Source organism: Rutilus rutilus (genome assembly GCF_951802725.1).
Source record: "Rutilus rutilus genome assembly, chromosome: 5".
Lineage (NCBI taxonomy): Eukaryota > Metazoa > Chordata > Actinopteri > Cypriniformes > Leuciscidae > Rutilus > Rutilus rutilus.
Window position 1 is genome coordinate 36,437,182 of NC_140213.1, and position 23,743 is coordinate 36,460,924.

The window sequence follows — 23,743 nt, forward strand, 5'->3', positions numbered from 1 at the left end:
AGAATACAATGGCGTTTGGACTTATAATGTATGGAAATAAGTAACAGGTGATTTTTTATGTTGCAATTTAATATCTATGCCAAATATAGGCACTTTATTATAATTTAATCTCAGTCTTTGAATATTTGCTTTTTGTTGTTTTTTTTATATAAGTTTTAGTCAGATTTTATTTATTTTATTTTAAAATAACGTGTTTTTAGAATAGCAATTTTGGTTTGAGTAAATAATGATTGTGAATAACATTACTTGAACAGACGTTTTCGTTTTGTTTTAGTGTTATTCACACATACCTGAAGTGTCAGTTCAATGCAAGAACCGAAATGTCAAACAAATATTACAATATATTGTTATAATATACGTAGTATTTTCTTTGTTTATTTAAAGCTAGTATTATCGCGGTAACTAAAGTCGGCCTTTTATTTTGAAACAGTAATTACGTCACTGGAGGTTGTTGCGGTGATGCTGTCAGACTCGCGCGATTGTTTTGGCGAGGATGGCCGCCTCTCTCAGTGACAGCAATCAGAGACCACTGCAGAATGCCATGAAGCTTGTAAAAGTGGCCATTCAGCTGGACACCAGCAACAGACACAAGGTAGATATGTTTAAATCTTTAAACCTGCCTTGTTTGGTCCAGATATGGTCATATTTAGCCAATAAGTGCATGCGAGAGCGACGTCATTTATCAGCGTAAACAGTGATAGAAGCTGATGATCATTAGAACCCCAATGGTTTCCCCCAAAGATCATTAGCGAGCCCAGTCGATCGTGTCCAAAATGTGAACTTTATTCAGTAAAGTACTGATACTTTCTTAGGATAAAATCATATCAATGGTGATTTGCATAGTTTACTTTTTGATATCAACTAAATCTAATTACCTGTTTCCGAATCACCTGATCTCAGAGTGTTTAACAATTAATCAGAGCTGGTTTGAGCTCACAGACACATTGCAGATTTAGCTCCCCCCAAAAATGTATTTTTAGATAATACATTATGTTGAACTTCTCTCTTTGGGGGTTGACGTTAGATGTGGCTACTCGAGATACCCCAGAAGTTCAAAAGGACGTCTAGCAACAAATCTTAAACTTAACAATATGGCACTGTGTTGCAGAATAGATCCAATAAAATCTTCCTGCCACACCCACTGTGGTTATTTATTTCCCTTTATAGGAGGCATACTGTGAATACTTGAGAAGTATCAACTACATCTCTCATGCTCTGCTGGAAGATGCCACATCTAAACGTAAGTTTTTCACACTTCAAACCTGCCTTTTGATAGTTCATAAATGAGTTCTCCAAGTTGGTTCCTCCAACTCTTCTATTGAAAAGTGATGAGCGTTTAGGATTCAATTTCACAATACTTTTTATTTCCTCTATGACAGTCATTGTCATGTGTTGTGACCTGGCTTCCTACTTCAAGAGAGGACTTTAAAGGAAGAAATGATATGTCACACATCGTTATGTACTTCATCATGACATCAGTGAATTTGATTGATAAGACACACAGTCCTTTTTGTGGGTTAAAATGTACTGTATCTTAACTCGTGTGGAAAAGATTGCATTAAATGATTCCTAAAGCTCTATTAAGATAAGGCTAGATCTTCTCACCTTTGTTCATGATTAGCTTTTCAGGCTCATGCAGAGTTAACCTGGTTGTTTAAGGCCAGTTCACTCCGCACCAACAGGAGTCTGTTGTTTTCGCCAAGTGTCGGCATTGGTCTGCGTCTGTTGGTGCAGTGCGAACCAGCTCAAATTGTACCTTTAAAGTGCTGTTTTTATGTTCTGGATGAGCAAAATGAAATATAAAGAGACATATGACTCATATGCACTTCCTCTTACAGTGGAAGGAGAGATGGAGTCGGTGGAATTAGAGAAGATGGTGAAACTGGTTGAGCAATGTTTGGAGAGGGTCAAATCATGTATAATAAGGAAGCGAGAGTCTTCTACACCTGTCACCTCCTCCACCTCTCTGTCCGATCCCAAACAGACCACCATTCCAGCTATTAATGCATTAAGTGATCTCAAAATATCAGGTGAGCCTATTTTTCCTGGTTTTCAATCAGGAGGTCCCTGAAGTTGCAACTTCTAATTTATTTAAGAAAAATATTATTTTTAAATGTTTAGAATAATGAAGTCTCTTATGCTTACCAAGGCTGCATTTATTTGATCAAAAATAAATTGCATTTATTTGCTTTTGTTTTTAAATATAATGTTATTGTTACATTATAAATGTCACACACACACACACACACAGTACCGGTCAAAAGTTTGGAAACATTACTATTTTTAATGTTTTTGAAAGAAGTCTCTTATGCTCATCAAGCCATTTATTTGAAAAAGCATTTATTTGATCAAAATACTGAAAATACTGCAATATTGTGAAATATTAGGCCTATTACAATTTAAAATATTGGTTTTCTATTTGAATGTACTTTAAAATATAATTTATTTGTGTGATGCAAAGCTGAATTTTCATCAGCCATTACTCCAGTCTTCAGTGTCACATGATCCTTTAGAAATCATTCTAATACACTGATTTATTATCAGTGTTGGAAACAGTTGTGCTGGTAATGTTTTTCTATAACCTGTGACACTTTTTTTAGGATTCTTTAATAAACAGCATAAAAGAATAAACAGCATTTATTTAAAATAGAATGTCCGTTCTAATGTTCCCTTCCGTTGGGGTCAGTACTTTTTTTTCTTTCTTTTTTTGAAAGAAATTTATACTTTTATTCAGCAAGTATGTGTTAAATTGATAAAACGTGATTTATATTTTGAATAAATGCTGTTCTTTTTAACAACAAATACGGAAAAAAAGTATTACAGGTTCCAAAAAAAACATTAAGCACCATAACTGTTTCCAACATTGATGATAAGTGAGTATCAAATCAGTATATTAGAATGATTTCTGAAGGATCATTGGACACTGAAGACTGGAGTAATGGCTGATAAAAATTCAGTTTTGCATCACAGAAATAAATCATATTTTAAAGTATATAAAAATAGAAAACCATTATTTTAATTGTAATAATTCTTTACAAAATTGCATTTTTTTTTCTGTATTTTTGATCAAATACATGCAGGCTTGATGAGCATAAGAGACTTCTTTTAAAGACATTAAAAATAGTTATGTTTCCAAACTTTTGACCGGCACTGTATAATTATATATATATATACACGCCTAATATTCCAAACTCTTTGTAGAAACGCCTAATGAGCCGGCATTGGTTTCTGTGACACAAAGTAAGGAGCAGCCCACCAGACATCGCAGAGTCCTCTCTGAGGGAGGGGTGGCAGGCTCCCCCTTTCTGCCACCTGAAGTCTTCCAAAAGTTTCAGACAGTTGAGTCACAAGACAACCGAAAGTGAGTCAGTAATCCATTGACATTTTCATAAGCACTGTATACATACCAGCAGAATGTGGAGGAACTTAAGTAACGATGGGTACAGAGTCTCAATATCCATTGATCGTTGAGTTCACATCTTGTTCCCAAAGATATAGTATCTAATACATTCAAGATAACAAACAAAAACAAGATATACGTAACACTGAAACATATGCATTAGTATTATATACCATTATAAATAGTGTTAATATAATAAATTGTCTCACCACATGATAGCTCTACATTTAATAATGGTGTTACTATTCACTTTAAAATTTCTCCATAATGAATGGACCTGTTTTAATAAATTTGATTCTCCAAGAACATTATGCTTATTAGAATAGCCTCTGTAAAATACCTGAAAGGCATTTAAATGAAGTTATTTAAAGGGATAGTTCACCCAAAAATGAAAATTACCCCATAATTTACTCACCCTCAATCCATCCTAGGTGTGTATGACATTCTTCTTTCAGACGAATACAATCGGAGATATATATGAGAATATCCTGGCTCTTCCAGGCTTTATAATGGCAGTGAATGGCCGTTTCTGTTTTGAAGTCCATCAAAGTGCATCCATCCATGATAAAAGTGCTCCACACGACTCTGGGGGGTTAATAAAGGCCTTCTGAAGTGAAGCGATGCGTTCGTGTAAGAAAAATATCCATATTTAAAACTATCGACTAAAATAACTAGCTTGCGGCAGACGGCCGTACGCATCGATTTACGGCGAAAGAGTAACGCCGCCTTCACACTGGCAGTTGAAATCAGCTCCGTAATACGCAATACGCCCCCAGCGGACGTCGTACTACACCGTTGAAAAGCGTCGGAAGCGAGTAGAACAAAAATGGTGGAGAGATTAGAACGGTTGATTTTGTCAGTGTCAGACAATGTACAATTCTGTATGATCTCTCTGATGAGGGTTATAGAGACATTAATCGGAAGGCTGCTGCGCGGAGGAAAGTTGCCCAGGATGTTGACATGTCAGGTCGGCTAAATGTGATATAGTGGTATATAGGGCTTTTAATTGTATTAACTGCCCTAATAACGTTAGAAAATCATGAAAATAAAAAAATGACATGAAAACTTATCGTTATAAAATCATTATTTATTTTATTAAAAGTTAAGAATTCAGGTTTGTTTATCAGTACCATAGCAACGCTAACTTCCGCTGGAATTGTCGGATAGGAACTGTCCGTAGCCTTTCGCAAGAGTTCAATTTTTTGAACGCATCCGGATGACCAACTGACACGATTTTTTCCGCAACGCACTCGTTCGGACCTGGTTTGGACCCATTCGCATGCGGTCTGCGAATCTCCATAGGAAATGAATGACTTCCGGTCGTTTCGAAGCCGTATCGGAGCTGATTTCAACTGCCAGTGTGAAGGCGGCGTTTACTCTTTTGGCGTAAGTCGACTTGCGCAGGCCATCTGCCGGAAGCTAGTTATTTTAGTTGATAAAGTTTTAAATATGGATATTTTTCTTACACGAACTTCACTTCAGAAGGCCGTAATTACCCCCCCAGAGCTGTGTGGAGCACTTTTATCATGGAAGGATGCGCTTTGATAGCCTGGGTGCCAGCCCGAACCCCGCCCACAACATTTTTTGGTCGGGAAGTTCGGTCTGGACTCGCTCCGTTGAGGAGCTATTATGCCCGAACAAAAATTGTTCGGACCAATCAAATTGTCAGGGCGGGCTTTATACGATGATGGACAGATGAGCAACGGTAACGTAATCATCCACGTCACCAAAGAGCGCTTGATTTGAATTAGTTTACAACAAAGACGACTGCTGCTTGAGATTTCACGAGTTCACATTTACAAATAACTCAGATAGAATAAATGCGTATATAAGATTTCACACAAATAAGTCGATAGAATAAATGCGTTTATGACGTGCTGTCCGAGGAGAGGGCTGTGGGCTCGGTAGCCATACTCCCCCGTATTCCTGGTTGTGAGAGAACAATTAAGCCAAGACAAGAGTGAGGATTCGGGGTGGTGGAGGGATGCTGAAAAACTGTCAAGGAGTGTTAGGTAAGTTGACAGAGTGAATATGCTTCCTCATGCTGATAGATAGGGTAACGTTAGACATGGTATTGTTTGATGACAAGTTGATATTGGATTGATTATTTGTACGTGCTCCTCCCGAACTTTGTTTATGAAACATCATGTGTAGATTCCGCCATCGCGTCTGTTATAGAAGATATCGACAGCGCATTCATTTTAAAAGAGGAACAGAGAGCCGCGACATTTTGTTGGTTGAAAATATGAATGAAGAACATGCGTCATTTACTCCGTTGCTCTGATTGGTTGTAGGTCTATCCAATTGAGTGCAGAGTTTTGTTTTTTTTCCTGGTTCGGTTGAAACACGCCCCATAATCAAATCTCTATGGAGAAGTATCAGACTCACATTCTGACTAGAATCTGAGTATGACGACGTCAGGCTAGCGCTTTGATGGACCTTTATGACAAAAAATATATGGCCATTTACTGCCATTATAAAGCTTGGAAGAGCCAGGACATTTTTTTAATATAACTCCGATTGTATTCGTCTGAAAGAAGAATGTCATATATACCTAGGATGACTTTAGGGTTAGTAAATCATGGGCTAATTTTCATCTTTGGGTGAACTAACCCTTTAAGAAACCAATAATTGTTTTTATTCTGGATGATGCCTATGTAAGAGAAACAGCCCAAGACATAAACTTGAAGGTTTTCCTTAATATCTAAATTATTATTATAAGTAACATATTACAAAAGAGTATCATTATTTTTATCTGCTATCCACAACATTTAATATTAGGTTGTTCATCACTGTTATTTTTTTAAATCATGGTTCACATGGTTCACATTAGTTATGTACATTTCCTCTGGCCCCAAGCCCCAATTGATCTTTCAAGGTTATCAGTTCTGTGATAGAGAACAAATCTATTCTGCATCCATATAAAGGAAGTTAATAGTACATCACGTTCTTTTAGTCTCACCAAGAGCTGCCCCTAATGCACAAAATGTTCACAATAAGAAGTTTTTGTATGTGTATGACAGGGAATTAACGCCTATTGAAGAAGCGTCGCGTCTGAACCAGAAACTTAAGGCTAATTATGAAGCACGACTGGCAAGACTTACCCCTGGTCAGGCCACACAAAAAACCTCATTGGTAAGTCTAGAAAAATTAAATGTGAGATTGTATTAAAAAAATTAAATAAATCTTATGAAAATGATTCTAAAAAAATACTATGCTTGTGTATGCTCTACATACATATATACAGAAGCCCTAAAATAAAGTGCCTTAGTGCCTTCTTGAGTCCGTTTCTTTCATTCTGCTGTATTTTTATATATATATATTTATATTTATATATATATATAAATATTTATATCGATATTTTTTGTTTTTATTTTTCACCACCATTATACATATCTAAACAAATTATGAAGAAAATAGGAATTGACAAAAAAAGAGAAGAAAAATTAAATTATGAAAAAAATTCTGAATGAAATAGACACAGGAAGGCAAGGAAAAAATGTTCCACCTTGAGATTTTTCCAACCTTGTGGTTCAACGCATTCATAATATATAAAATTGCTTTAATTAGGGAAAAACTGTAAACAATAAGCGGACAATAAACGGTAACACGTTACAATAAGGTTCATTAGTTAACTACCTTTGTTAACATGAACTAAGAATGAACAATACTTCTACAGCATTTATTAATCTTACTTAATATTAATTTCAACGATTACTAATACATTATTAAAATCAAAGGTTGTATTTGTTATCATTAGTTAATGCACTATGAACAAACAATGAGCAGCTGGATTTTTATCAACTAACATTTACCAAGATGAATAAATACTGTGACAGATGTATTGCTCATTGTTTGTTCATGTTAGTTAATACATTAATTAATGTTAACTAATGAACCTTATTGTGAAGTGTTACCCAATAAACTTATTATTTGACCTTATTTTGGATGTTTACGCACGACTTTGACTTTATGACCCATGACTTTATTGTGCGCATGCGTATAACACATCTGACGCCACACCTCTTGTTTTAAATGGCTTTGCGCGATTCACTGAGCTCACTTGTCCATGTGCTGTTGCTGCCTGTAACGCCTGCACTGAATGTGGGATCCAGTCAGGTGTTCAGGGCGGATAGATTGGCTGCACACAGACAAAGACAATTCATATTTCATTTGCGGTCGTAGTTTTAATTAGCAAAAGCGCAGTTAGTTGCACGGTAAGTTATTTCGTATAAGTTTTGGTGGCGGGTCAAACAAACTTTTATGTTGTTCGGCGGAACGCAAACATTGTGTGCTGTCCAGTTTTCAAGAATGATCCGGAGACACAGAGAAACACCAATGGATCTTCGTTTATACTGGAAAAAACTCAAGACATTCTGGAAGGTTCGTTTTGACGTTATTTATTTAACGTTATTCATTTAACGTTACGTGGCGAGAAAAAAAAAAGGCAACGTTAGGCTAACTGGTAACGTTACTGTTCAAAATAAGCGGCTTGTATATTATATCTTTTAATGGTTTGCAGTGGAAAATCGTATATTTAAATGCGTATTTGGTATGTAAGTATGCTAAAATCCTGAATCTTTGCCATATGACATTTTAAAATATTGTAATTTTGAAAGTTGGGTATCACTTTTAAAATAAGGTTTAATTTGTTAACTACAGTAGTCAATCTTTGTTAATGTTCATTTCAACATTTACTAATACATTATTAAAATCAAAAGTTGTATGTTAACATTAATGCACTGTGAAGTAACAAGAACAAACAATAAACAGTTGATGAACAAAGATGAACAAATACAGTAACAAATGTATTTCTCATGGTTAGTTCATGTTAGTTTAAACATTAATGTTAGCAAATGATACCTTACTGTAAAGTGTTACTGAAAGTCGACATGTCATGCTGTGACATGGTCCATCTAAAACAATTTTAACTGACTGCATTTTGCTAATTCTGCTTTTAAAGTTCATTATTCACTTCATTAGTTTACTTTATTACTTGGCAATGCTTTTTGTATTTTTGAAAGTCAATTTGGCAAAAAATCTATTAGGTAAAAGTGTGAATTTTTTTTTTTTTTTTTTTTTTTTTTTTTTACAAATGGGTACAAACTGTTGACCAGTTACAGGACAGAAATAGTTTAGTTCTTGTTAATAGCTATGGTGGATGTCCCTTCTAACTGAAGGATCAGTGTTTGCTAACTCCATCTGTTAAATCTGCAGGGATGCTGCACTATATGCATGCACTATAGTCATGTAACTTTCTTCAACTTTTCTTCTACTAATGAGTAAATATCAATAATCAAATTTGAAACTGAAATAATTACTTGTATAATGCTGGTCTTTATTTCTTTTCTTAATACAGACTCTCTCACTTCAGAGGCAAATGATGGAGAATCTAATAATAGCCAAAGCAAGACAAGATGCAGTATCCTTTATGGTTTCCTGGGCTGTTGCTTTTATTACAACATGAATTCAAAATGGACAAATCTTGTTTTTTATGTAATATTGCAGTGGCTATTATAAATGTTTTATCCGTGCACATTTAAAAAAAAAAAAAAAAAGTAATTTGTATGCCCTCTTAATAACTTGCCCTCCCCTTTGCAACAACCTCTTCTCTGATAATGTTCACTGGCTACAATTATTGTTTTCTCATTAAAAATTTGTTTCATTTGAATATATGTCACAATAGGGAAGAAAAGACGATCGCAACTTGCGTTTCATGCCAACTTCAAGGTCTGGTCTTTGACCTTTTGTGCTTTCTCTGCAAACCAGAGTTTTCTGTTATTCACACTGTCAAAGCTCCGTATAAGTTTTAAAAATGAAACACACTGCTTGTGATTCATTAAAAATAATCTTTTCAAAATTGAACAAGTTCAACAATATACTTAAAGCACTACCACGTTTATACAAGAATGTGTTCATTTAAACAATAATGTTTGCAGTCATACAATAATGAAAATTGTCATTCATTTCTCACCCTCATGTCATTCCAAACCCGTAAGACTTTCGTTCATCTTCGAAAAACAAATGAAGATCTCCTTGATGAAATCCGAGAGCTTTCTGTCCCTCCATTGACAGCTACGCAACTACCACCTTGACGCTACAAAAAGTTTGTAAAGAGATTGTAAAACTAATCTATATGAATCGAGTGGTTTAGTCCAAATTTTCTGAAGAGACACACAATCGTTTTATATGATGATTAGATTGAATTTAGCCTTTTATTCACATAAAAACATTGATCATCTCACACATCAGTTGTGGTAAACGGAAGCTCAAGCATGTTCGCTTAACGTGTGAGAACCAATGAGGTTCATTCTCGTGTGTCAGCGAACATAAACCGAAGCTCAACTGAACTGGAAGCGCAAACATGCTGCATAATGTAATTAATGACAGAATTTTCATTTTTGGGTGACACATCCCTTTAATCAATGTGCTGTGAGCAAAGTTAGCTGCTGCTTTTTTTTCTGAATGTAGTAATTTTTCAAACTGTTGGGAGTTTTCCTGAGCGCTTGCAGCTTCAAAGGAAAATGGAGGAGAGGAGACTCCGGCTGCAGGAAGAAGCCAACAGGTGAGCAGTTTTTGACCCATGGGCCAGATGGACATTCATGACGTTAAGTTGCACATGGAGTGTTATGAGTTTTGCATATGTTTCTAGCAGTGTTGTGCATCACGTAATACCTTAGAATGACAAAGAAGTTATGTTAAGATTCTGAGCACCTTTAAGCCATTTAATGCTCAATGGTTTTCTAGAATTTGACTTAATTTGTGCGCATGAAATTGCATTTTTGCAGGAGGTTTGCAACCTGTGGGACCATTACACCTGAGGAACAAGAGCAGCGAGTTCTGTATGCAAGTGTGCTTGAATATGAGCATGATCATGTAAGTATATTTATATTGTAGCATTGATTTTAGACTTTTTATGTATATTTGTGCACCTGTTAATTGAACTAGTAAACCTACACTAATGTTTGTTTTTGTAAGAAGTCTCTTATGCTGTTTACAGTAAATGCAGTTGAATTTAAAATAACTGTTTTCTGTTTTGTTTTTTTAACTGGTTTAATCGTAGGAATGGCCAAAACTTTGGAAAGCTAATCTGAAAATGAGTCCAAATGATCCGACACTGGTTATAGGTCTTATCTCCTGTCTTCTCAGGTAGGTTCGTGGTGTCAGATTATCTGTAAAAATAAATGAGGGTTTCTTCTGTATCTAATGTCACCTGTTTTTGTCTTTCTTGATCCCAGCTACCCAGATCACCCAGTCATGAAGTTGCTAAAGAAGCTTCAGTATCGTGTGTATAACAGACTGTATCCTATAGTGAGCCAGTGTGTTCCTCTGGACACAGTGCCTGGTGGCTCGCTACCCTTAAAGCCCTCCCGCAGCGCACAGAGCCTGCTCCTGTTCGACAGTCATATCTCTCTGCAGCAGCAGCAGAGCCCACTCAAGTCTGGTCTGACACACAGCTTATCTGATGCCTCCATCTCCCTTTCCCCATCCCACGACCTCAACTCAAGCGACACTAAGTCCGAAACCGAACCTCACGAGTCATCCACTCTGATCTCCACAGATAGGGAGAACTCTTTTGAGGATCTGGAGAAGTTTCTTACTCAGCTGGACTGGGTTCCTTCTCACAGTGGAGATGATACAGACTCTGATGTGACCTTTGACACAACGCACATGGACCTAGAGTCTCACATTCATGATCTTGAGGAGCGTGCTCTGAAGGGACATTTGAAGGCCATCGTCAAAGATATTCACAATGCTATCGGTAAATACATTTTTGTTTGTTGTGTGATTGAGGCCTTAGTTGTGACTCTAGATATGTGCGAAATGTGAGAAATTCATGGAAATCCCCTGTTATAGCCAGTGGGATCTGTAGGGTTGTATCATGCATTTATACTGCGTCAGGGTGTAAGCAACGCCAGAGGGCCATAATCCACCATAAACGTGTTTGTCAAAGGTCCTTTTATGAAATGTACTAGTTGGCTGATTCTTTATGGTAAATGGATTTGTCTTTGTGTGAAACAGATCGCCTGCTGTCTCTGTGTCTTCTGTCTTTTGAATGTCTCAACACTGCCATCTCGAAGGACCAATGTGTGGCCAGCATAGAGGAAGTCTTCTTCACCCCTATTTGGCGCCCTCTGTTGGCACTCTTTAGGTAGGTCACAAATTAAGTGTTTTTCACAAATGTATACCACCTTTCAAAAGTTTGGGGTCGTGTGAGCGCTCACCCCAAAGTTATGTCAAAATGCCCATCAGTTAACAGGGTTCTCGTGGATCCTTAAAGTCTTAAATTAGATTTTTAAAATTGAAGGCCATAAAAAGTCTTATTTTTACTAATGCGAGGTCTTAAATTTCAGATGACTCTTTGACTTGGACATACCTGAATGCTTTACCGAATTAAAACGATCTAATTAGCGTACATATTATCATTTTTTTTGTATGATTATATTTTTTTGGATTTACTTTACATTTACGGCAGCATTACGTCTGTCTCCTGAACGCAAAACAGGAGGAGAGAAGGAGAAGAAAATGGGTAAATGTAAGTTCATAAATGAAATAGAATAAAGAGAGATATGAAAATAAAATTTTGCATTGAAGAAAAGTAGATTTGTTTGGTTTGTATATGCTGTCAATTATAGTTATTTGAAAGAAAACCAAAATCGGTATCGGCAGGTCACACTTGCAAAAAAAAAAATCGCAATCAGCCAAGAAAATTGCAATCGGTGCATCTCTAGGTTAAAGTTAGGGTGCGGTTGGACTTTCTAGGGCTGCATTTAAGTCCTTTTTTATGCCCTTCCCTCGCAAACTTGTCTCTGTCACTCAGATGTACATCATTGCTTACATTGTAGGGGTGTAACAATATATACGTGTCACAATATATCGCAATACAAAAATGCAACAATATGTATCGTGGATAGTTCACCCAAAATAAAAATTACCCTGTGAGAAAAATTAAGTTTTCAGAGTCAGTACTACATTAAACTACAATATATTATGTTGAATATAATGTATAATAATGGGGGAATATTAGTGGGTCCTGATAATGCTTATAAGTCTTATGTTACCAGTAAAAAGTGGCCTACGTTATTGTAAATATATCTAGCCAATGAGTGCAAGCATATTCGTCTAAAATAATTCTGTATTTTCAGGTTCAGAATCATGAATATATTTATTCTGGTGTCACCTTTGTTCAAGCCTATTCATTTACACCCACAATGTTATATCAAATTTAGCATTTAATCAACAGTACATTTTTTTTCTTAACCTTTTATTATATGGCTTGGAGTATCGCAATAATATCGTATCGTGATATGTATCGAATCGTTACACCCCTATTACATTGCATGAGTGCCCACTGCTAGCGTAACCCTTATGTGTTTAAATGGAACACCCTAAAAAGCCCTTGATCACTGGAATCCATAATGGAGCTGATTTATTTAGTTTTTTTTTAGTTTTTTATTATGAATTTGTTTTGCATCCTTCTATAGGCCTGTATGTAAACTTGGGCTGTTGAAGAAAGTATAAAAAATTACACAAATGAAAATAACCATACAATAAACTATAACTGTTTAAAAAAAAAAAAAACAGCCAGCTTAAGGTAGGTACAAGACAAGTATTATGCAGTTAATTGTCAAAATAACTCCAATACCATACAGTATGTGTGGGTCGGGGGTAAATTAAGCTCAGATCTGCTGTGACATCACAAGCGTTGCATAATGGTCTATGGATTTGCCTGGAGTGTTCATAGTTATTTTGATTTATTATATTTAGTAGATTCGCTCCCTCTGTCAAAATCGAGGGATCGAGGCTCTGTCAAAATAAACTTTCCTACCCACTTCAAAATGGCTGCGGGGATTCCCCGAGAGGAAGTGCTTGGGGAAGTTTGCGAGTGTATATCTAAAAGTGGAGTTAAACTTGGAGCCTAGCTCCAGCGGTTAGGTTCAGAGAGGGGGGAATTGGACGTCAAACTCCACTCACTGGCTCTGGAGTGGGCAGCCTTTCCTTTGGGTGGCAGAGATTGCAGAGTCATTCCATGATTTATCTAGATCTTGAGCAGTAGATGGCACTGCTTGTCAATTTGTATCTTATACATTTTTTCTTTAGTTACAGCATGGCTGAAAATAACCATTTCCCCTTACAACTGCTCCCAAAAAAGCATTTAGTCATCAAAACACTTTAATAGCTGTTTTATGGTTTAGTTAATTGCATATTATTATCTTATGTGTTTCTTTTGACTCTTTAGGGAGGTGAATCAAGACCGGGAGCTGGCTGTGGAGAACAGCATGCGTCTTCATCGTAATGTTTCACCTGGTGATCTTGGTGTAGCATCCAAATTGTTCCCTAGAGACACAGCTGTGCTGCACGGTTCCTACCCATACGAGTCGGCAGTACAGGAGTTGAAGCTTTTGTGTAGAGACTATTGTCCTCAAAAGAAACTTGAGTGTATTGGTAAGATCTCTGAGATGCTTAAAATGAAACCACAAACCCTTTAATAAAAAAAATTCTAATGTGTTTAACAAACACTCCCCATCTGCTCTGACAGACAGATAGTCCCACCTTTTTTTAGAAGAAGAAGAAGAAATTAGACTACAAATTGCTGGCTTCCCGCTATCTCTGTATGTTAAGATGGGATAGGAGAAATAATTTTAACGTAATGAGATGAATAGTCAAAATAATGTCATAATTTCTACTTCGTCTTATATTTGACTATCTCATAATTTTCACTCTTAAAAATGTCTTGGTATGTAATAATTTTGACTTCATCTTATAATTGACGTCATAATTTTGACTAAAATGAAAAGTCAATTTACGTAGACGTTGAGAAGAAAAACCTAAATGTCATAATTTCTACATCTTATATTTGACTTTTTATCTCATAATTTTGACTATTCATCTCAAATTACTTGGTATGTTAAAATTTTGACTTCATCATAAATTACTTAAATGTCATAATGACATTTAATGTCATAAACGAAATAAAAAAATAAATTATTTCAGTCAAAGTTGTCATAATTTTGAAGTTAGTCATAGTTGACAGTCAAAATCTTAATTTGACTCATAATTTATTTTAAAAAGTCAATCATAACATAAATAAAAATGGTCATACACTCATAATTATGACTCTTTTTGTAATTTTGACTTCAAAATTGATTTACCAAAGCTGTTTTTTTTTATGTGCCAGAAATGGGCTTTCATACTTTTGTTCTTAAATTGTACGTTTTACATATCATTTATGTAATATAAAAGTATATTAATGCTAATATGTACCCTTATGGTATTAATATGCACCATTTAGGTACAATAACAGTATTTTTCTGACTGCAGTTGTTTTTCATTGTAGTGAGAACTTTACGAATGATCTGTGGCTGTGCTGAAGAGTACCGCCTCCTGCAAGAAAACGACCCTCAACCCAAATCAGCAGCAATGTGAGTATACACAAGGTTATAACATGTTGTGTTGCTGTGACGCTTTGTCCCTTCTGCTGTCCTTTAAAAAAAAAAAAGTACAAATAATCAAGAAGCAACTTTATTATGTTGGAGTTCGGAGTTGTTTTAGCACAATCTCCTGCTTGTCAGCTGACCTTGTGTCAGACTTCATCAGACCTCATGGAGGCCAAAGCTCAGCAGGGGTCCCGTCTTGACCCTCTGGCCCCCGCGGGGCGCTCTGAGCTGACTTCCTCTCTAAGTGGGTCGCCCTGTCTGGAGCAGACTTTGGCCTTGATGCACTTTGAGAGTCTGAATGTAGAACTGCTTAGGTCAAGTAAATTGATCGTTATTCTAACAAAAAGGCAGCTTTTTTTTTTTTTGCAGATAGATACTTGTGGGCTCAGTGTATGTTCTAATGTGATGCTAGTTTATTATATGTTCACACAGCTCCTGGCAAATGAATTGACGCCGCCGAGATTAAACTGTCGCCTCTTCTAACACAAAGTCTTGAATTCTGGTTTCACCGCATGAAACGGGTGTGTTCAACCAGTGTATCATCCTGATGACACACATTTTCTTGAATGTGTGTATTTATTCAGGTTTATCAGAGTGAGTGTACTTGGCTCAGATTCTCTGTGGAAAATCTCCCACAGACCTCAGTGTCTGCTCCACTCTCTTGAAAAACATCTTAAATTTCTTCCTGTCTCCGCTGCGATCTCGACAGTTAAAGTGTGAGCTCACGCTAGCATCCTGCATAGGAGAAAACTCTACTGGGAAGTTAGGTGGGCCGTTATGATGTTTGTAACCTCTCGGCCCCGCCACACCCATTAAAAAATGATGCCTGTTCATCTGTCTCTTGCTTGCTTTCTACTTGGAAATGTGGGTAGAATGAACACTTGCGTCATATCTACATGTGTCTCTTTGCATCTCAGCTTGCCGAGCAGAGGCTCGCTGGTGACGCACATGCTCAGCGGTTTGGCACCCCATGACAACGACTGATGTAGATGCTTGTTTTTAGAACACTGTCTGCATCTCTTATACAATGTTTTGTTTTTCTATTAAGGATGAATATTTAGCTCATGTGTAATTTGTAGAAAATGTAGCAACTGGTGCAGATTCTGTTATACTATTTATACGGTGCAATATATCCGTGGTGGCTAAAAAACTTAAATCATGCACAACGCAGAAAGTGTTGCATGCAGACACTGTGTGTCTCGTATAGACGGGATGTAGGCTTTGAATCGATCATAAATGTATATCATTTCTATAATAAAATTTTAAATGTTAAATTAATAATTGTTAAATGTATAGTTATATAATTTTTTTATATAATTATTTTCTGTTTTTTATATATATATATATAATTTTTATAATAATAATTTAAATGTTAAATTAATAATTGTTAAATTTATAGTTATTTTTATATAACTGTTATTTTATGTTTTATAGGTATTTGAATATTTTTTTTTTTTTTTATTTATTACACATCTTTAATTGACTGGATTATTTAAAGGATTTGTTTCTTTTTTTTTTGAACGACTATTGTTTATAATTGTGATTTGTCACACTGCCCACCCCTAATATTTGTATGTTTGTTTGTTCTTACCAGAACAATGGACTGTTGCTTTCTGAACCCAAAGGCTTTGGTTCTTAAGCATTATTCGGGTGTTTTCCATTCTGTGATTGTACATTGGTTGAATAATGAGTATGCTGAAGGCATCAGCGATCCGTTTGGAAGTGTGTCATTGTGAGACTTGCCCTGATTTTGCCCCGGTAGCAAAGCCAAGGCGCATTCTGCCTTTTGTTTTGCTTTTAAGTTTGTTTGGTTGTGAGGGAGAATGAATGTCCTCATGCATGCATGCATGAACATGAACAATTTAGCCATTCTCACAATTTTTTTTCAGTTGTTTTGTTCCATTGTCTTTCCTTGCTCCCTCATTCTTTCTTCTCCTCCTTTCTAGATTAAATTCACTCACACTTGAATTTATATTGCTGTGTCCTTCTGCACATCAGTCATTTCCTCTGTCTATCCTTTGTCTTTTAAGGACAAGAGGGGGCATATTAGTATTCATTATATATTTCATGCAGTTCATGCATTGGCTAACTGTTTCATTACAATAGCCCCTATATTTTGGTTTTGCATTTATTCTGAAGTTGCATCACCAAACTCTTCAGCTATTCAACATGTGCTCAGATCGTGCCATAATTTAACAAACAGGCTTGAACAAGAAAATGGCTGCATCATCCCAGCACACCTTTTTGGTGCATGAGCGTTTTTTTGATTGCAGCAGAACCAATGTTGAAACGGATGATATGTAGAGCTATTCTCACCTGTATAAAACGTATCAGGTGTCCTGCAGTCCGGCAGGAAAGGGGACACCAAGCTTCTTTCTCACGCAAGCGTCCCTTCATCACATGAATCATGGGGTTTCTGTGTTCTGTTAATGTTCTTTCTGAGAATAGTTTATCCTGCAAAGAAATGTCAGATTTGTTTGTTTACTTCTTCATGTCTTGTTAATTTCTTCCATTTTGTCTCTCTCAGAGGTGCCGATGACCTATTGCCCATCCTGGCGTTCGTGGTATTACGCAGTGAAACTCCTCAGCTGGTGTCTGAATGTGCTGCGTTGGAAGAGTTCATCCATGAGGGGTGCGTCCTCAATATCAAATGCCATATAATTGAACTGTTCTCCACAAAGTAACAGTATTCATGAATTAAAAATGAACAGATTGCTGTGCCACAAGAAACTGTGTAGAACAGAGAGGAAATGTTTGCGCACTCTGCCGTATTCTGCTCATGTACTTCACACCTGGCCATGTCTAAGGCCGGCAACACTGGCTGCGTGGCGTGTCCGTTTTTATTTCGGCTCCCATGTTAACAGGTTAGAGCTTGCACACTGCCTGCAGAAAACGCGTGCATACTAGAAATAGAACCGACACCTATTTTTCACGTGACGCGTTGGAAGCGTTTCCAGGCAAAATAGAATAGGAAAAGATGTTTATATGTCATTTTGACACGAATACATATTAATAAATGACATTTTGATGTTTGAAGGTCTCTAGGTTTTGACAAATGCAGATATAAATGTAATTAAAAAAATATATAATAATTATCGATTTTCAAATATAGCACTTGTCAATACAGAACAAAATATTCTGTAGCCTATTTTGCCGTCAGCACTGCCGACGTTGTCTTTGCTGCTATATATTTATGTTTAACATGAAGTATAGACCTTCCACAACTCTCTCCCCATATGTTGAATATATCACCAATGAGGCTTCTAAGACATAGAAAACGCCATGCAGCTGACACGCAACAGAAACGCCACGCTCATGCCACACAGCCAGTGTGTCGCCAGCCTAATGACCTTCATCAGATAAGATAAGCAGATAAGATATATATATATATATATATATATATATATATATATATATATATATACATATATATATACATATATATATATATACATATACATGCATGCATACAATTCTTAGAATGAAGCGAACAGTAGCATATGAGATCAATGGCAAGTAACCACAGAAGTGTCAACAAGGAAACACTTTATACTATACACTACTGTTCAAAAGTTTTTGAAAAATCTCTTATGCTCACCAAGGCTGCATTTATTTGATCAAAAATATAGTAAAACAGTTTTTGTTATTACAAATAAAAGTAATGGACGTTTCGACCAAACGGTTGACCAATTGCTACAGACTGGGCCATCTGACCAATCAGAGCAGAGTAGCTCTCAAAGGCAGGGCTTATAGTGAATGAATCTTCGAACAAGTAATTTTCAGACTCTTGAGGTTATGTGTAATGTTTATTATGAGAATATTAGGTTTACATGCATCAAAGGTCAAAAATCACTTTATTGTAAGAGACCTCCAAAACAAAATTAGGAACCTTTAAAATAGCATAATAGGTGCACTTTAAATCTACATTTACAGCCTGACTAAATATTATGCAATAGAAAATGGCATGTCTCAGACAGTCTCCAAAACAAATTGACAATCTGTCAAATTTTTGGCATCACTTGTTGATGATGGTGGGTTAGATGGCACTGTTTGGAAATTTGGCTTGTCACATCCTTTTAAGTGCCAGTCTCTCTGTCCTTTAGGCATGTATCAAGTGTCAACAGAACATGACCTCACTTGCTACCAATAATCGAAGTGTCATCTATAGCACATTCTCAGATGTTTGCATAAATATTTCAGCTAGAAAAATGCCCTCCAGTCTAAACATGTTGGAATAAACCCATCAAACTTTACAGTTCTTTTTGGTAATATGAGTCCAACTTTGACAACTTTATATAAAAAAAATTATATTGAGCGATAGAAATCACAACCGTTGAGATCTCAGTTTGTACAGGTGGCCGTTTGACCTGTTTCCTGAGTGGTGTTGTGGGGATTCATTGCACCCCTCCTGTACTGTACTCTCGCGTGTCTACTCCGACCACAGCCCTGAGCTCTGTTTATCAGTATAAATCTGGACATTTTTACAGGCTGGTTAGATTGGCACTTAACAAGGAATGTTGGGTATATTCTGGTTTGGTTTTTTCTCTCCCTATAAAAATACAAATAAAATATCTTCAGAAGTTTATGCTGCTCGGTGGCTTGGAACTGAGGGTGGAACTCTGCAGCGTGTGAGGGAAGTTGTGATGGGAAGTGTTCTCGTTCTAATTCTCAGGCACAGTTAACAGGTTTCATTTAAATAGGTCTGTATACACGTCTAAGACTGATTTAAAGGGATAGTTCACCAAAAAAAGGCCCATTATATGTAGTTCCAAAACTTTTTATACTGAATTGATCAAAAAGAGTGGGAATATTCCTTATGAACTCAATTGTTTTTTTTTTTCTGTTGTTTTTTTACTTTGTTTACTGAGAGAGCAGAATGATCTGTCTCATACTCTCCGGCTTTCTCATTTTCTCCATCACTTTCTTTTCTCTCTTCGCATTCTCCAACATGCTGATTCTTGGCTTCGGCTTGATCTCGTGTCTTAGTGTCATTAGCAGACGGGTTCACTTGAAGTTGACCCCCAGTGGAAGAGATCTTGTTTTCCCTTGTGAGGAGAAGCGCTAATGAAGTGTTTATTTATGTCTACAGGTATCTGATTGGAGAGGAGGGGTACTGCCTGACGTCATTGCAGAGCGCGCTGACCTATGTCGAGTCATTGTTCTTGGGTGGGGCTCCAACCCCAACTGCCAAACCCACCTGACGTAGGTAAAGCCAATTATATAATTTCAGGTTCATCCTATCTGACAAACTCCTGCATCTGTGTTCCAAAACCTAGTAAGCTGCCTATATAGGTAGATGCATTTAAGATTTTAACAAATGAATACTTTTATTCAGCAAGAACACTTTAAGTTGATCAAATGTAACAGTAAAGACATTACATTGTAATGAAACAGTATGCTTCCATATGTTACAACTTCTCTAGATTGTCTACACTTTGCATATAAGCAGAAGAGAGGCACAGATGATGCAGTGGCTTGTCTCTTCAACACCTGTACATCTCTGGGAATTATGCCAGACTTACTTTTATTGACTTTAGCTCCGCTTTCAACTCAATTCGGCGTCATCAGGTGATAAAGAAACTACAGAGTCTGCAAGTTCCATCATGTCTAATATATTTGATCCATACAGCAAGTGGTAAAGGTGGACAATGCATTATCACCAACCATTGTTCTTAATACTGGCATCCCCCAGGGGTGCGTACTTAGCCCATTTCTTTATATTCTATACACAAATGACTGTCAGAGTCTATTTACCACTACTCATTACTTTAAATATGCAGATGATACAGCCATTCTTGCTCTGCTTAAGAAGGACAAGGACAAAATTTTTTTTTTTTTTTTTTTTTTTTTTCCATCAACGTTCTAGAGCACATTTTAGTATGTGATGTGAGGATTAAGACCAAGGGACTGGTCTTTAGCTCCCTAAAAACACAGATTCATGCTTGTAGCATTACCATTTCGGAGAGATATTTGAAAGGGTGGAGTATTTCAAATATCTCGGCATTACTTTGGATCAAAATCTCAACTTCAACCGGCACACTCTTTTCTGGGGTTTACAAGTGCGGTCAACAAAGACTGAAAGCTATTCGTAAACTTAGACACTTGTCTGTTCAGCCTCGTCGTCTTTTGTATCGCAGCATTATTGATGTATAGTATTATTGAGCCATTATTTATGGTGCCATTTAGTTTTATTCATATGCTAACAGTTACTAACAAGAACAAATTCTTAAAGATAACTTTAGCAAGTAAAATGATTGGTATCCCCACCCCAGTTTTGTTCCTGTGTCTATACAAGCTCTAAATACATAAGAAATTGGCCGTTGACACATCACTTATGCTCTGTTGTTTTTTGTGATGTCAGCTATTTATTTATTTATTTATTTTTTTTTTTTTTTATTATATGTCGATAATTTAACATGTAATGGGTGTTTGTGTTATGTATGCATCTACAGTGGAAACAAATTTCCTCTCGAGGACAAATAAAAATCTAGTTATGTTAGATATGTATGCAAGTTGCTACAAAAAAAGATATTTCTGAAAGATCATGTGACTGAAGTAATAACTGCTGAAAATGAACCTTTTCTGTCACAGGATGTAATTACATTTGAAAATATATTAGAACAGAAAAAAGTTATTTTAAAGGTACACTATGTAACTTTTGACCCTCTGGCAGTTACAAAACCCAAAATTGCATACATTTTACAGAAGAATATTAATTTGGTTCTGCTTAGGCTCTGCGTGACTGAGGATGAATATGACCCTTCACGATAAATAATGCTCTCTGTTAGAGTTACATATTGCAATTTATTTGTTCAATAAATTACCTTGCTCACCTGAGTAATAAAAACACCATCTCCATTTCACTTTCACAACATTTCAAATCTCTTAGTATTCACCATCTCCCCAAAGCCGAGCCAATGTTGATCAATTACAAGCTCTGTTGCGTTCTTTTTGCCAGCAGACTGTCCTCCTGTTTGGCTTCTTTTTTTTTCGCCGATTCCCTGGAGGTTCGAGATTTAGTGTGCTCCATGTTAACCTTTCTCGTTCGTTGTAACAACTAACCTATGCCACTGCCACACCATACGCGCGTCAAAGTAGCCAGAGCAGTAGGTGAGTGTAAGAGAATAAAAAATAAATAAAACAATTTTTAAAAAATATGGACCCCAAACATTTGACCGGTTGTGTGTGGATGATAATGAAAGGATGTTTATGCCTTTCAGATATTATCTTCCAGTTGAGTTAGAACTTTAAGTCATATGGTGGGTCGGGGAAAGATAAACCAAATCACTAATCCTACTCGACAATGTCAGTCCGCCTTATCCCATTTTATCCAAGCGTTTAACTTCGCAGAAGGCAGTGTCTGTACAGCTGTCACTTGCGCTATGGCGTCCCACATTGAAACGCACTCCTCTGTCGTCGTCATCCACCATAGCTTAAATGAAACAATTGGAAGGGGAGGGATGGGCGGTTCCCCTGAACACAGGGTAATGCTGCTCTTTTATCTTGATGGATGGATTACATTGACCTTGCTAAACTTTCAACTTGATTTCAAGTGAAATGGTGCAGTTTGTTTTTGGCTACAGGCTGAAGTTTCTATTTAAGGTTGCGTTACTGAAATAATGATGGTCTACGGTGGCCTAAGTTCTAATTAGATTACCCAATGGAGACTGTTAAACATGCCAAAACGTCAAACAAACTTTCAACCCCTGCCAGAGTGATGGAGAACACTTTCATTCACTTTCACTTCTGTTACGGAGTCTGTCCTTAAAGTAGCTGGGTGGCTCACATTGTTCTTGTTCATCCAATTTAATTAGAACCCTTTGTGTTTTGATTCTAGGTGCCGTAGCCAGCGGTTTTGACGGTCCTCAGGAGTTGCTGTATCTCCTCTGCTCAGCCTGTTTAGCCCTAAATCATGCCAGGGTTTAGTTCTGTTTGAATCTTCCCCACCTGCCGCTTTGAAGGGACTGGAGAAGGTTATACTGTGTTTGGGCGCTACAGGGCAGGTTCATCCGAGTGTGGTTAGAAATGAGATCAGTGTTGTAGCCAAAGCAAAAAAAAAACAACAAAAAAAAGTAGTTTGAGACTACATGGGATGAAATGAGCCAGATGTTAAGAAAGGGACTTGAGAGAAAGTTAGTTTATTTTTTATTTTTATATATTCTAATCCCATTGACTTTTTATTTTTTTTTGTTAAAATGGTATTGGCCACTAAATTTTATGAAATATAAATGAGACTAAAGCACTACTAGCATTTATTATTCTGTTACACCCTATTTATTAAACAATATGAGCAACACTAATACAGAGTTTTTGTTGTATTTGAGCTCAGAATTTTAGCCCGAGTAGGAGAAAATAGAGCAAAATGGTCAAGTTTGGTCTTACAGATTTTTATACGCTGAGCTGTGCATTTCTCTTGCAAGTAAATAAACCACTAAGCAGATGTTAAGCTGTACAGGTTTTATGTATTTTTAAAAAATATATCTTTATTTGTTATTTAAATGCTTTTCACTAGTAGTCAAAGAAATGCAATCGATGTGGAAAAAAAGCTTGGATGTGCAAGAAACACTAATGCTGCTGGAATAACTGTCTTCAGTCTGACGTTACTGATGTTGAGGAGATTGAATAAGAAATGGGTGTATTTTGTGTGTGTGCGTGCAAAGGCATAAATAAATATATTTATATGTTTTGTTTGAGCAGAGTTTTGTTTGTTGCTGAAGATCTGTAATGAATGTGAATGTAGCTTGAATCTCTTTGTCTGAGAGACAGCAACCATGTATTTTTTACAAAGCCTTGCCAGAGTCTGTTCGATCTTTTGAGATTGGATAATGCACATAGGCATGGTTTGAAAATGCATACATAGCATGTGAATTTTCTAACAATAAAGACATATGTTCCAAACTTTTTT

General features: G+C 36.5%; 1 protein-coding gene across 2 annotated transcripts; it reads left to right on the forward strand.

Annotated features, from left to right (window-relative positions):
- The first annotated feature begins 449 nt into the window (after positions 1-449).
- Positions 450-23,740, forward strand: vps9d1 (VPS9 domain containing 1). 2 transcript variants are annotated; one of them, XM_084408582.1, is made up of 16 exons: positions 450-592; positions 1,168-1,240; positions 1,839-2,030; positions 3,202-3,361; positions 6,424-6,535; positions 8,760-8,822; positions 9,913-9,965; positions 10,189-10,276; positions 10,464-10,549; positions 10,639-11,162; positions 11,423-11,552; positions 13,641-13,846; positions 14,739-14,823; positions 17,366-17,470; positions 19,928-20,044; positions 22,676-23,740. In XM_084408582.1, exons 1-15 carry the CDS (start codon positions 494-496, stop codon positions 20,037-20,039), a joined length of 2,088 nt encoding a protein of 695 aa, XP_084264708.1. In that variant the 5' UTR covers positions 450-493; the 3' UTR covers positions 20,040-20,044; positions 22,676-23,740. The 2 variants fall into 2 exon arrangements, with proteins under 2 accessions (XP_084264708.1, XP_084264709.1); XM_084408583.1 differs by having other exon boundaries at positions 19,928-20,040.
- Positions 23,741-23,743: the final 3 nt, after the last annotated feature.

Excerpts from the sequence above, each read along its gene's own strand:
- vps9d1 (XM_084408582.1), top strand. The coding sequence starts at position 494 with ATGGCCGCCTCTCTCAGTGACAGCAATCAGAGACCACTGCAGAATGCC. Across the intron at positions 9,966-10,188 it reads CTGCAGGAAGAAGCCAACAG|GAGGTTTGCAACCTGTGGGA; the intron begins GTGAGCAGTTTT and ends GCATTTTTGCAG. Across the intron at positions 11,163-11,422 it reads AGATATTCACAATGCTATCG|ATCGCCTGCTGTCTCTGTGT; the intron begins GTAAATACATTT and ends TGTGTGAAACAG.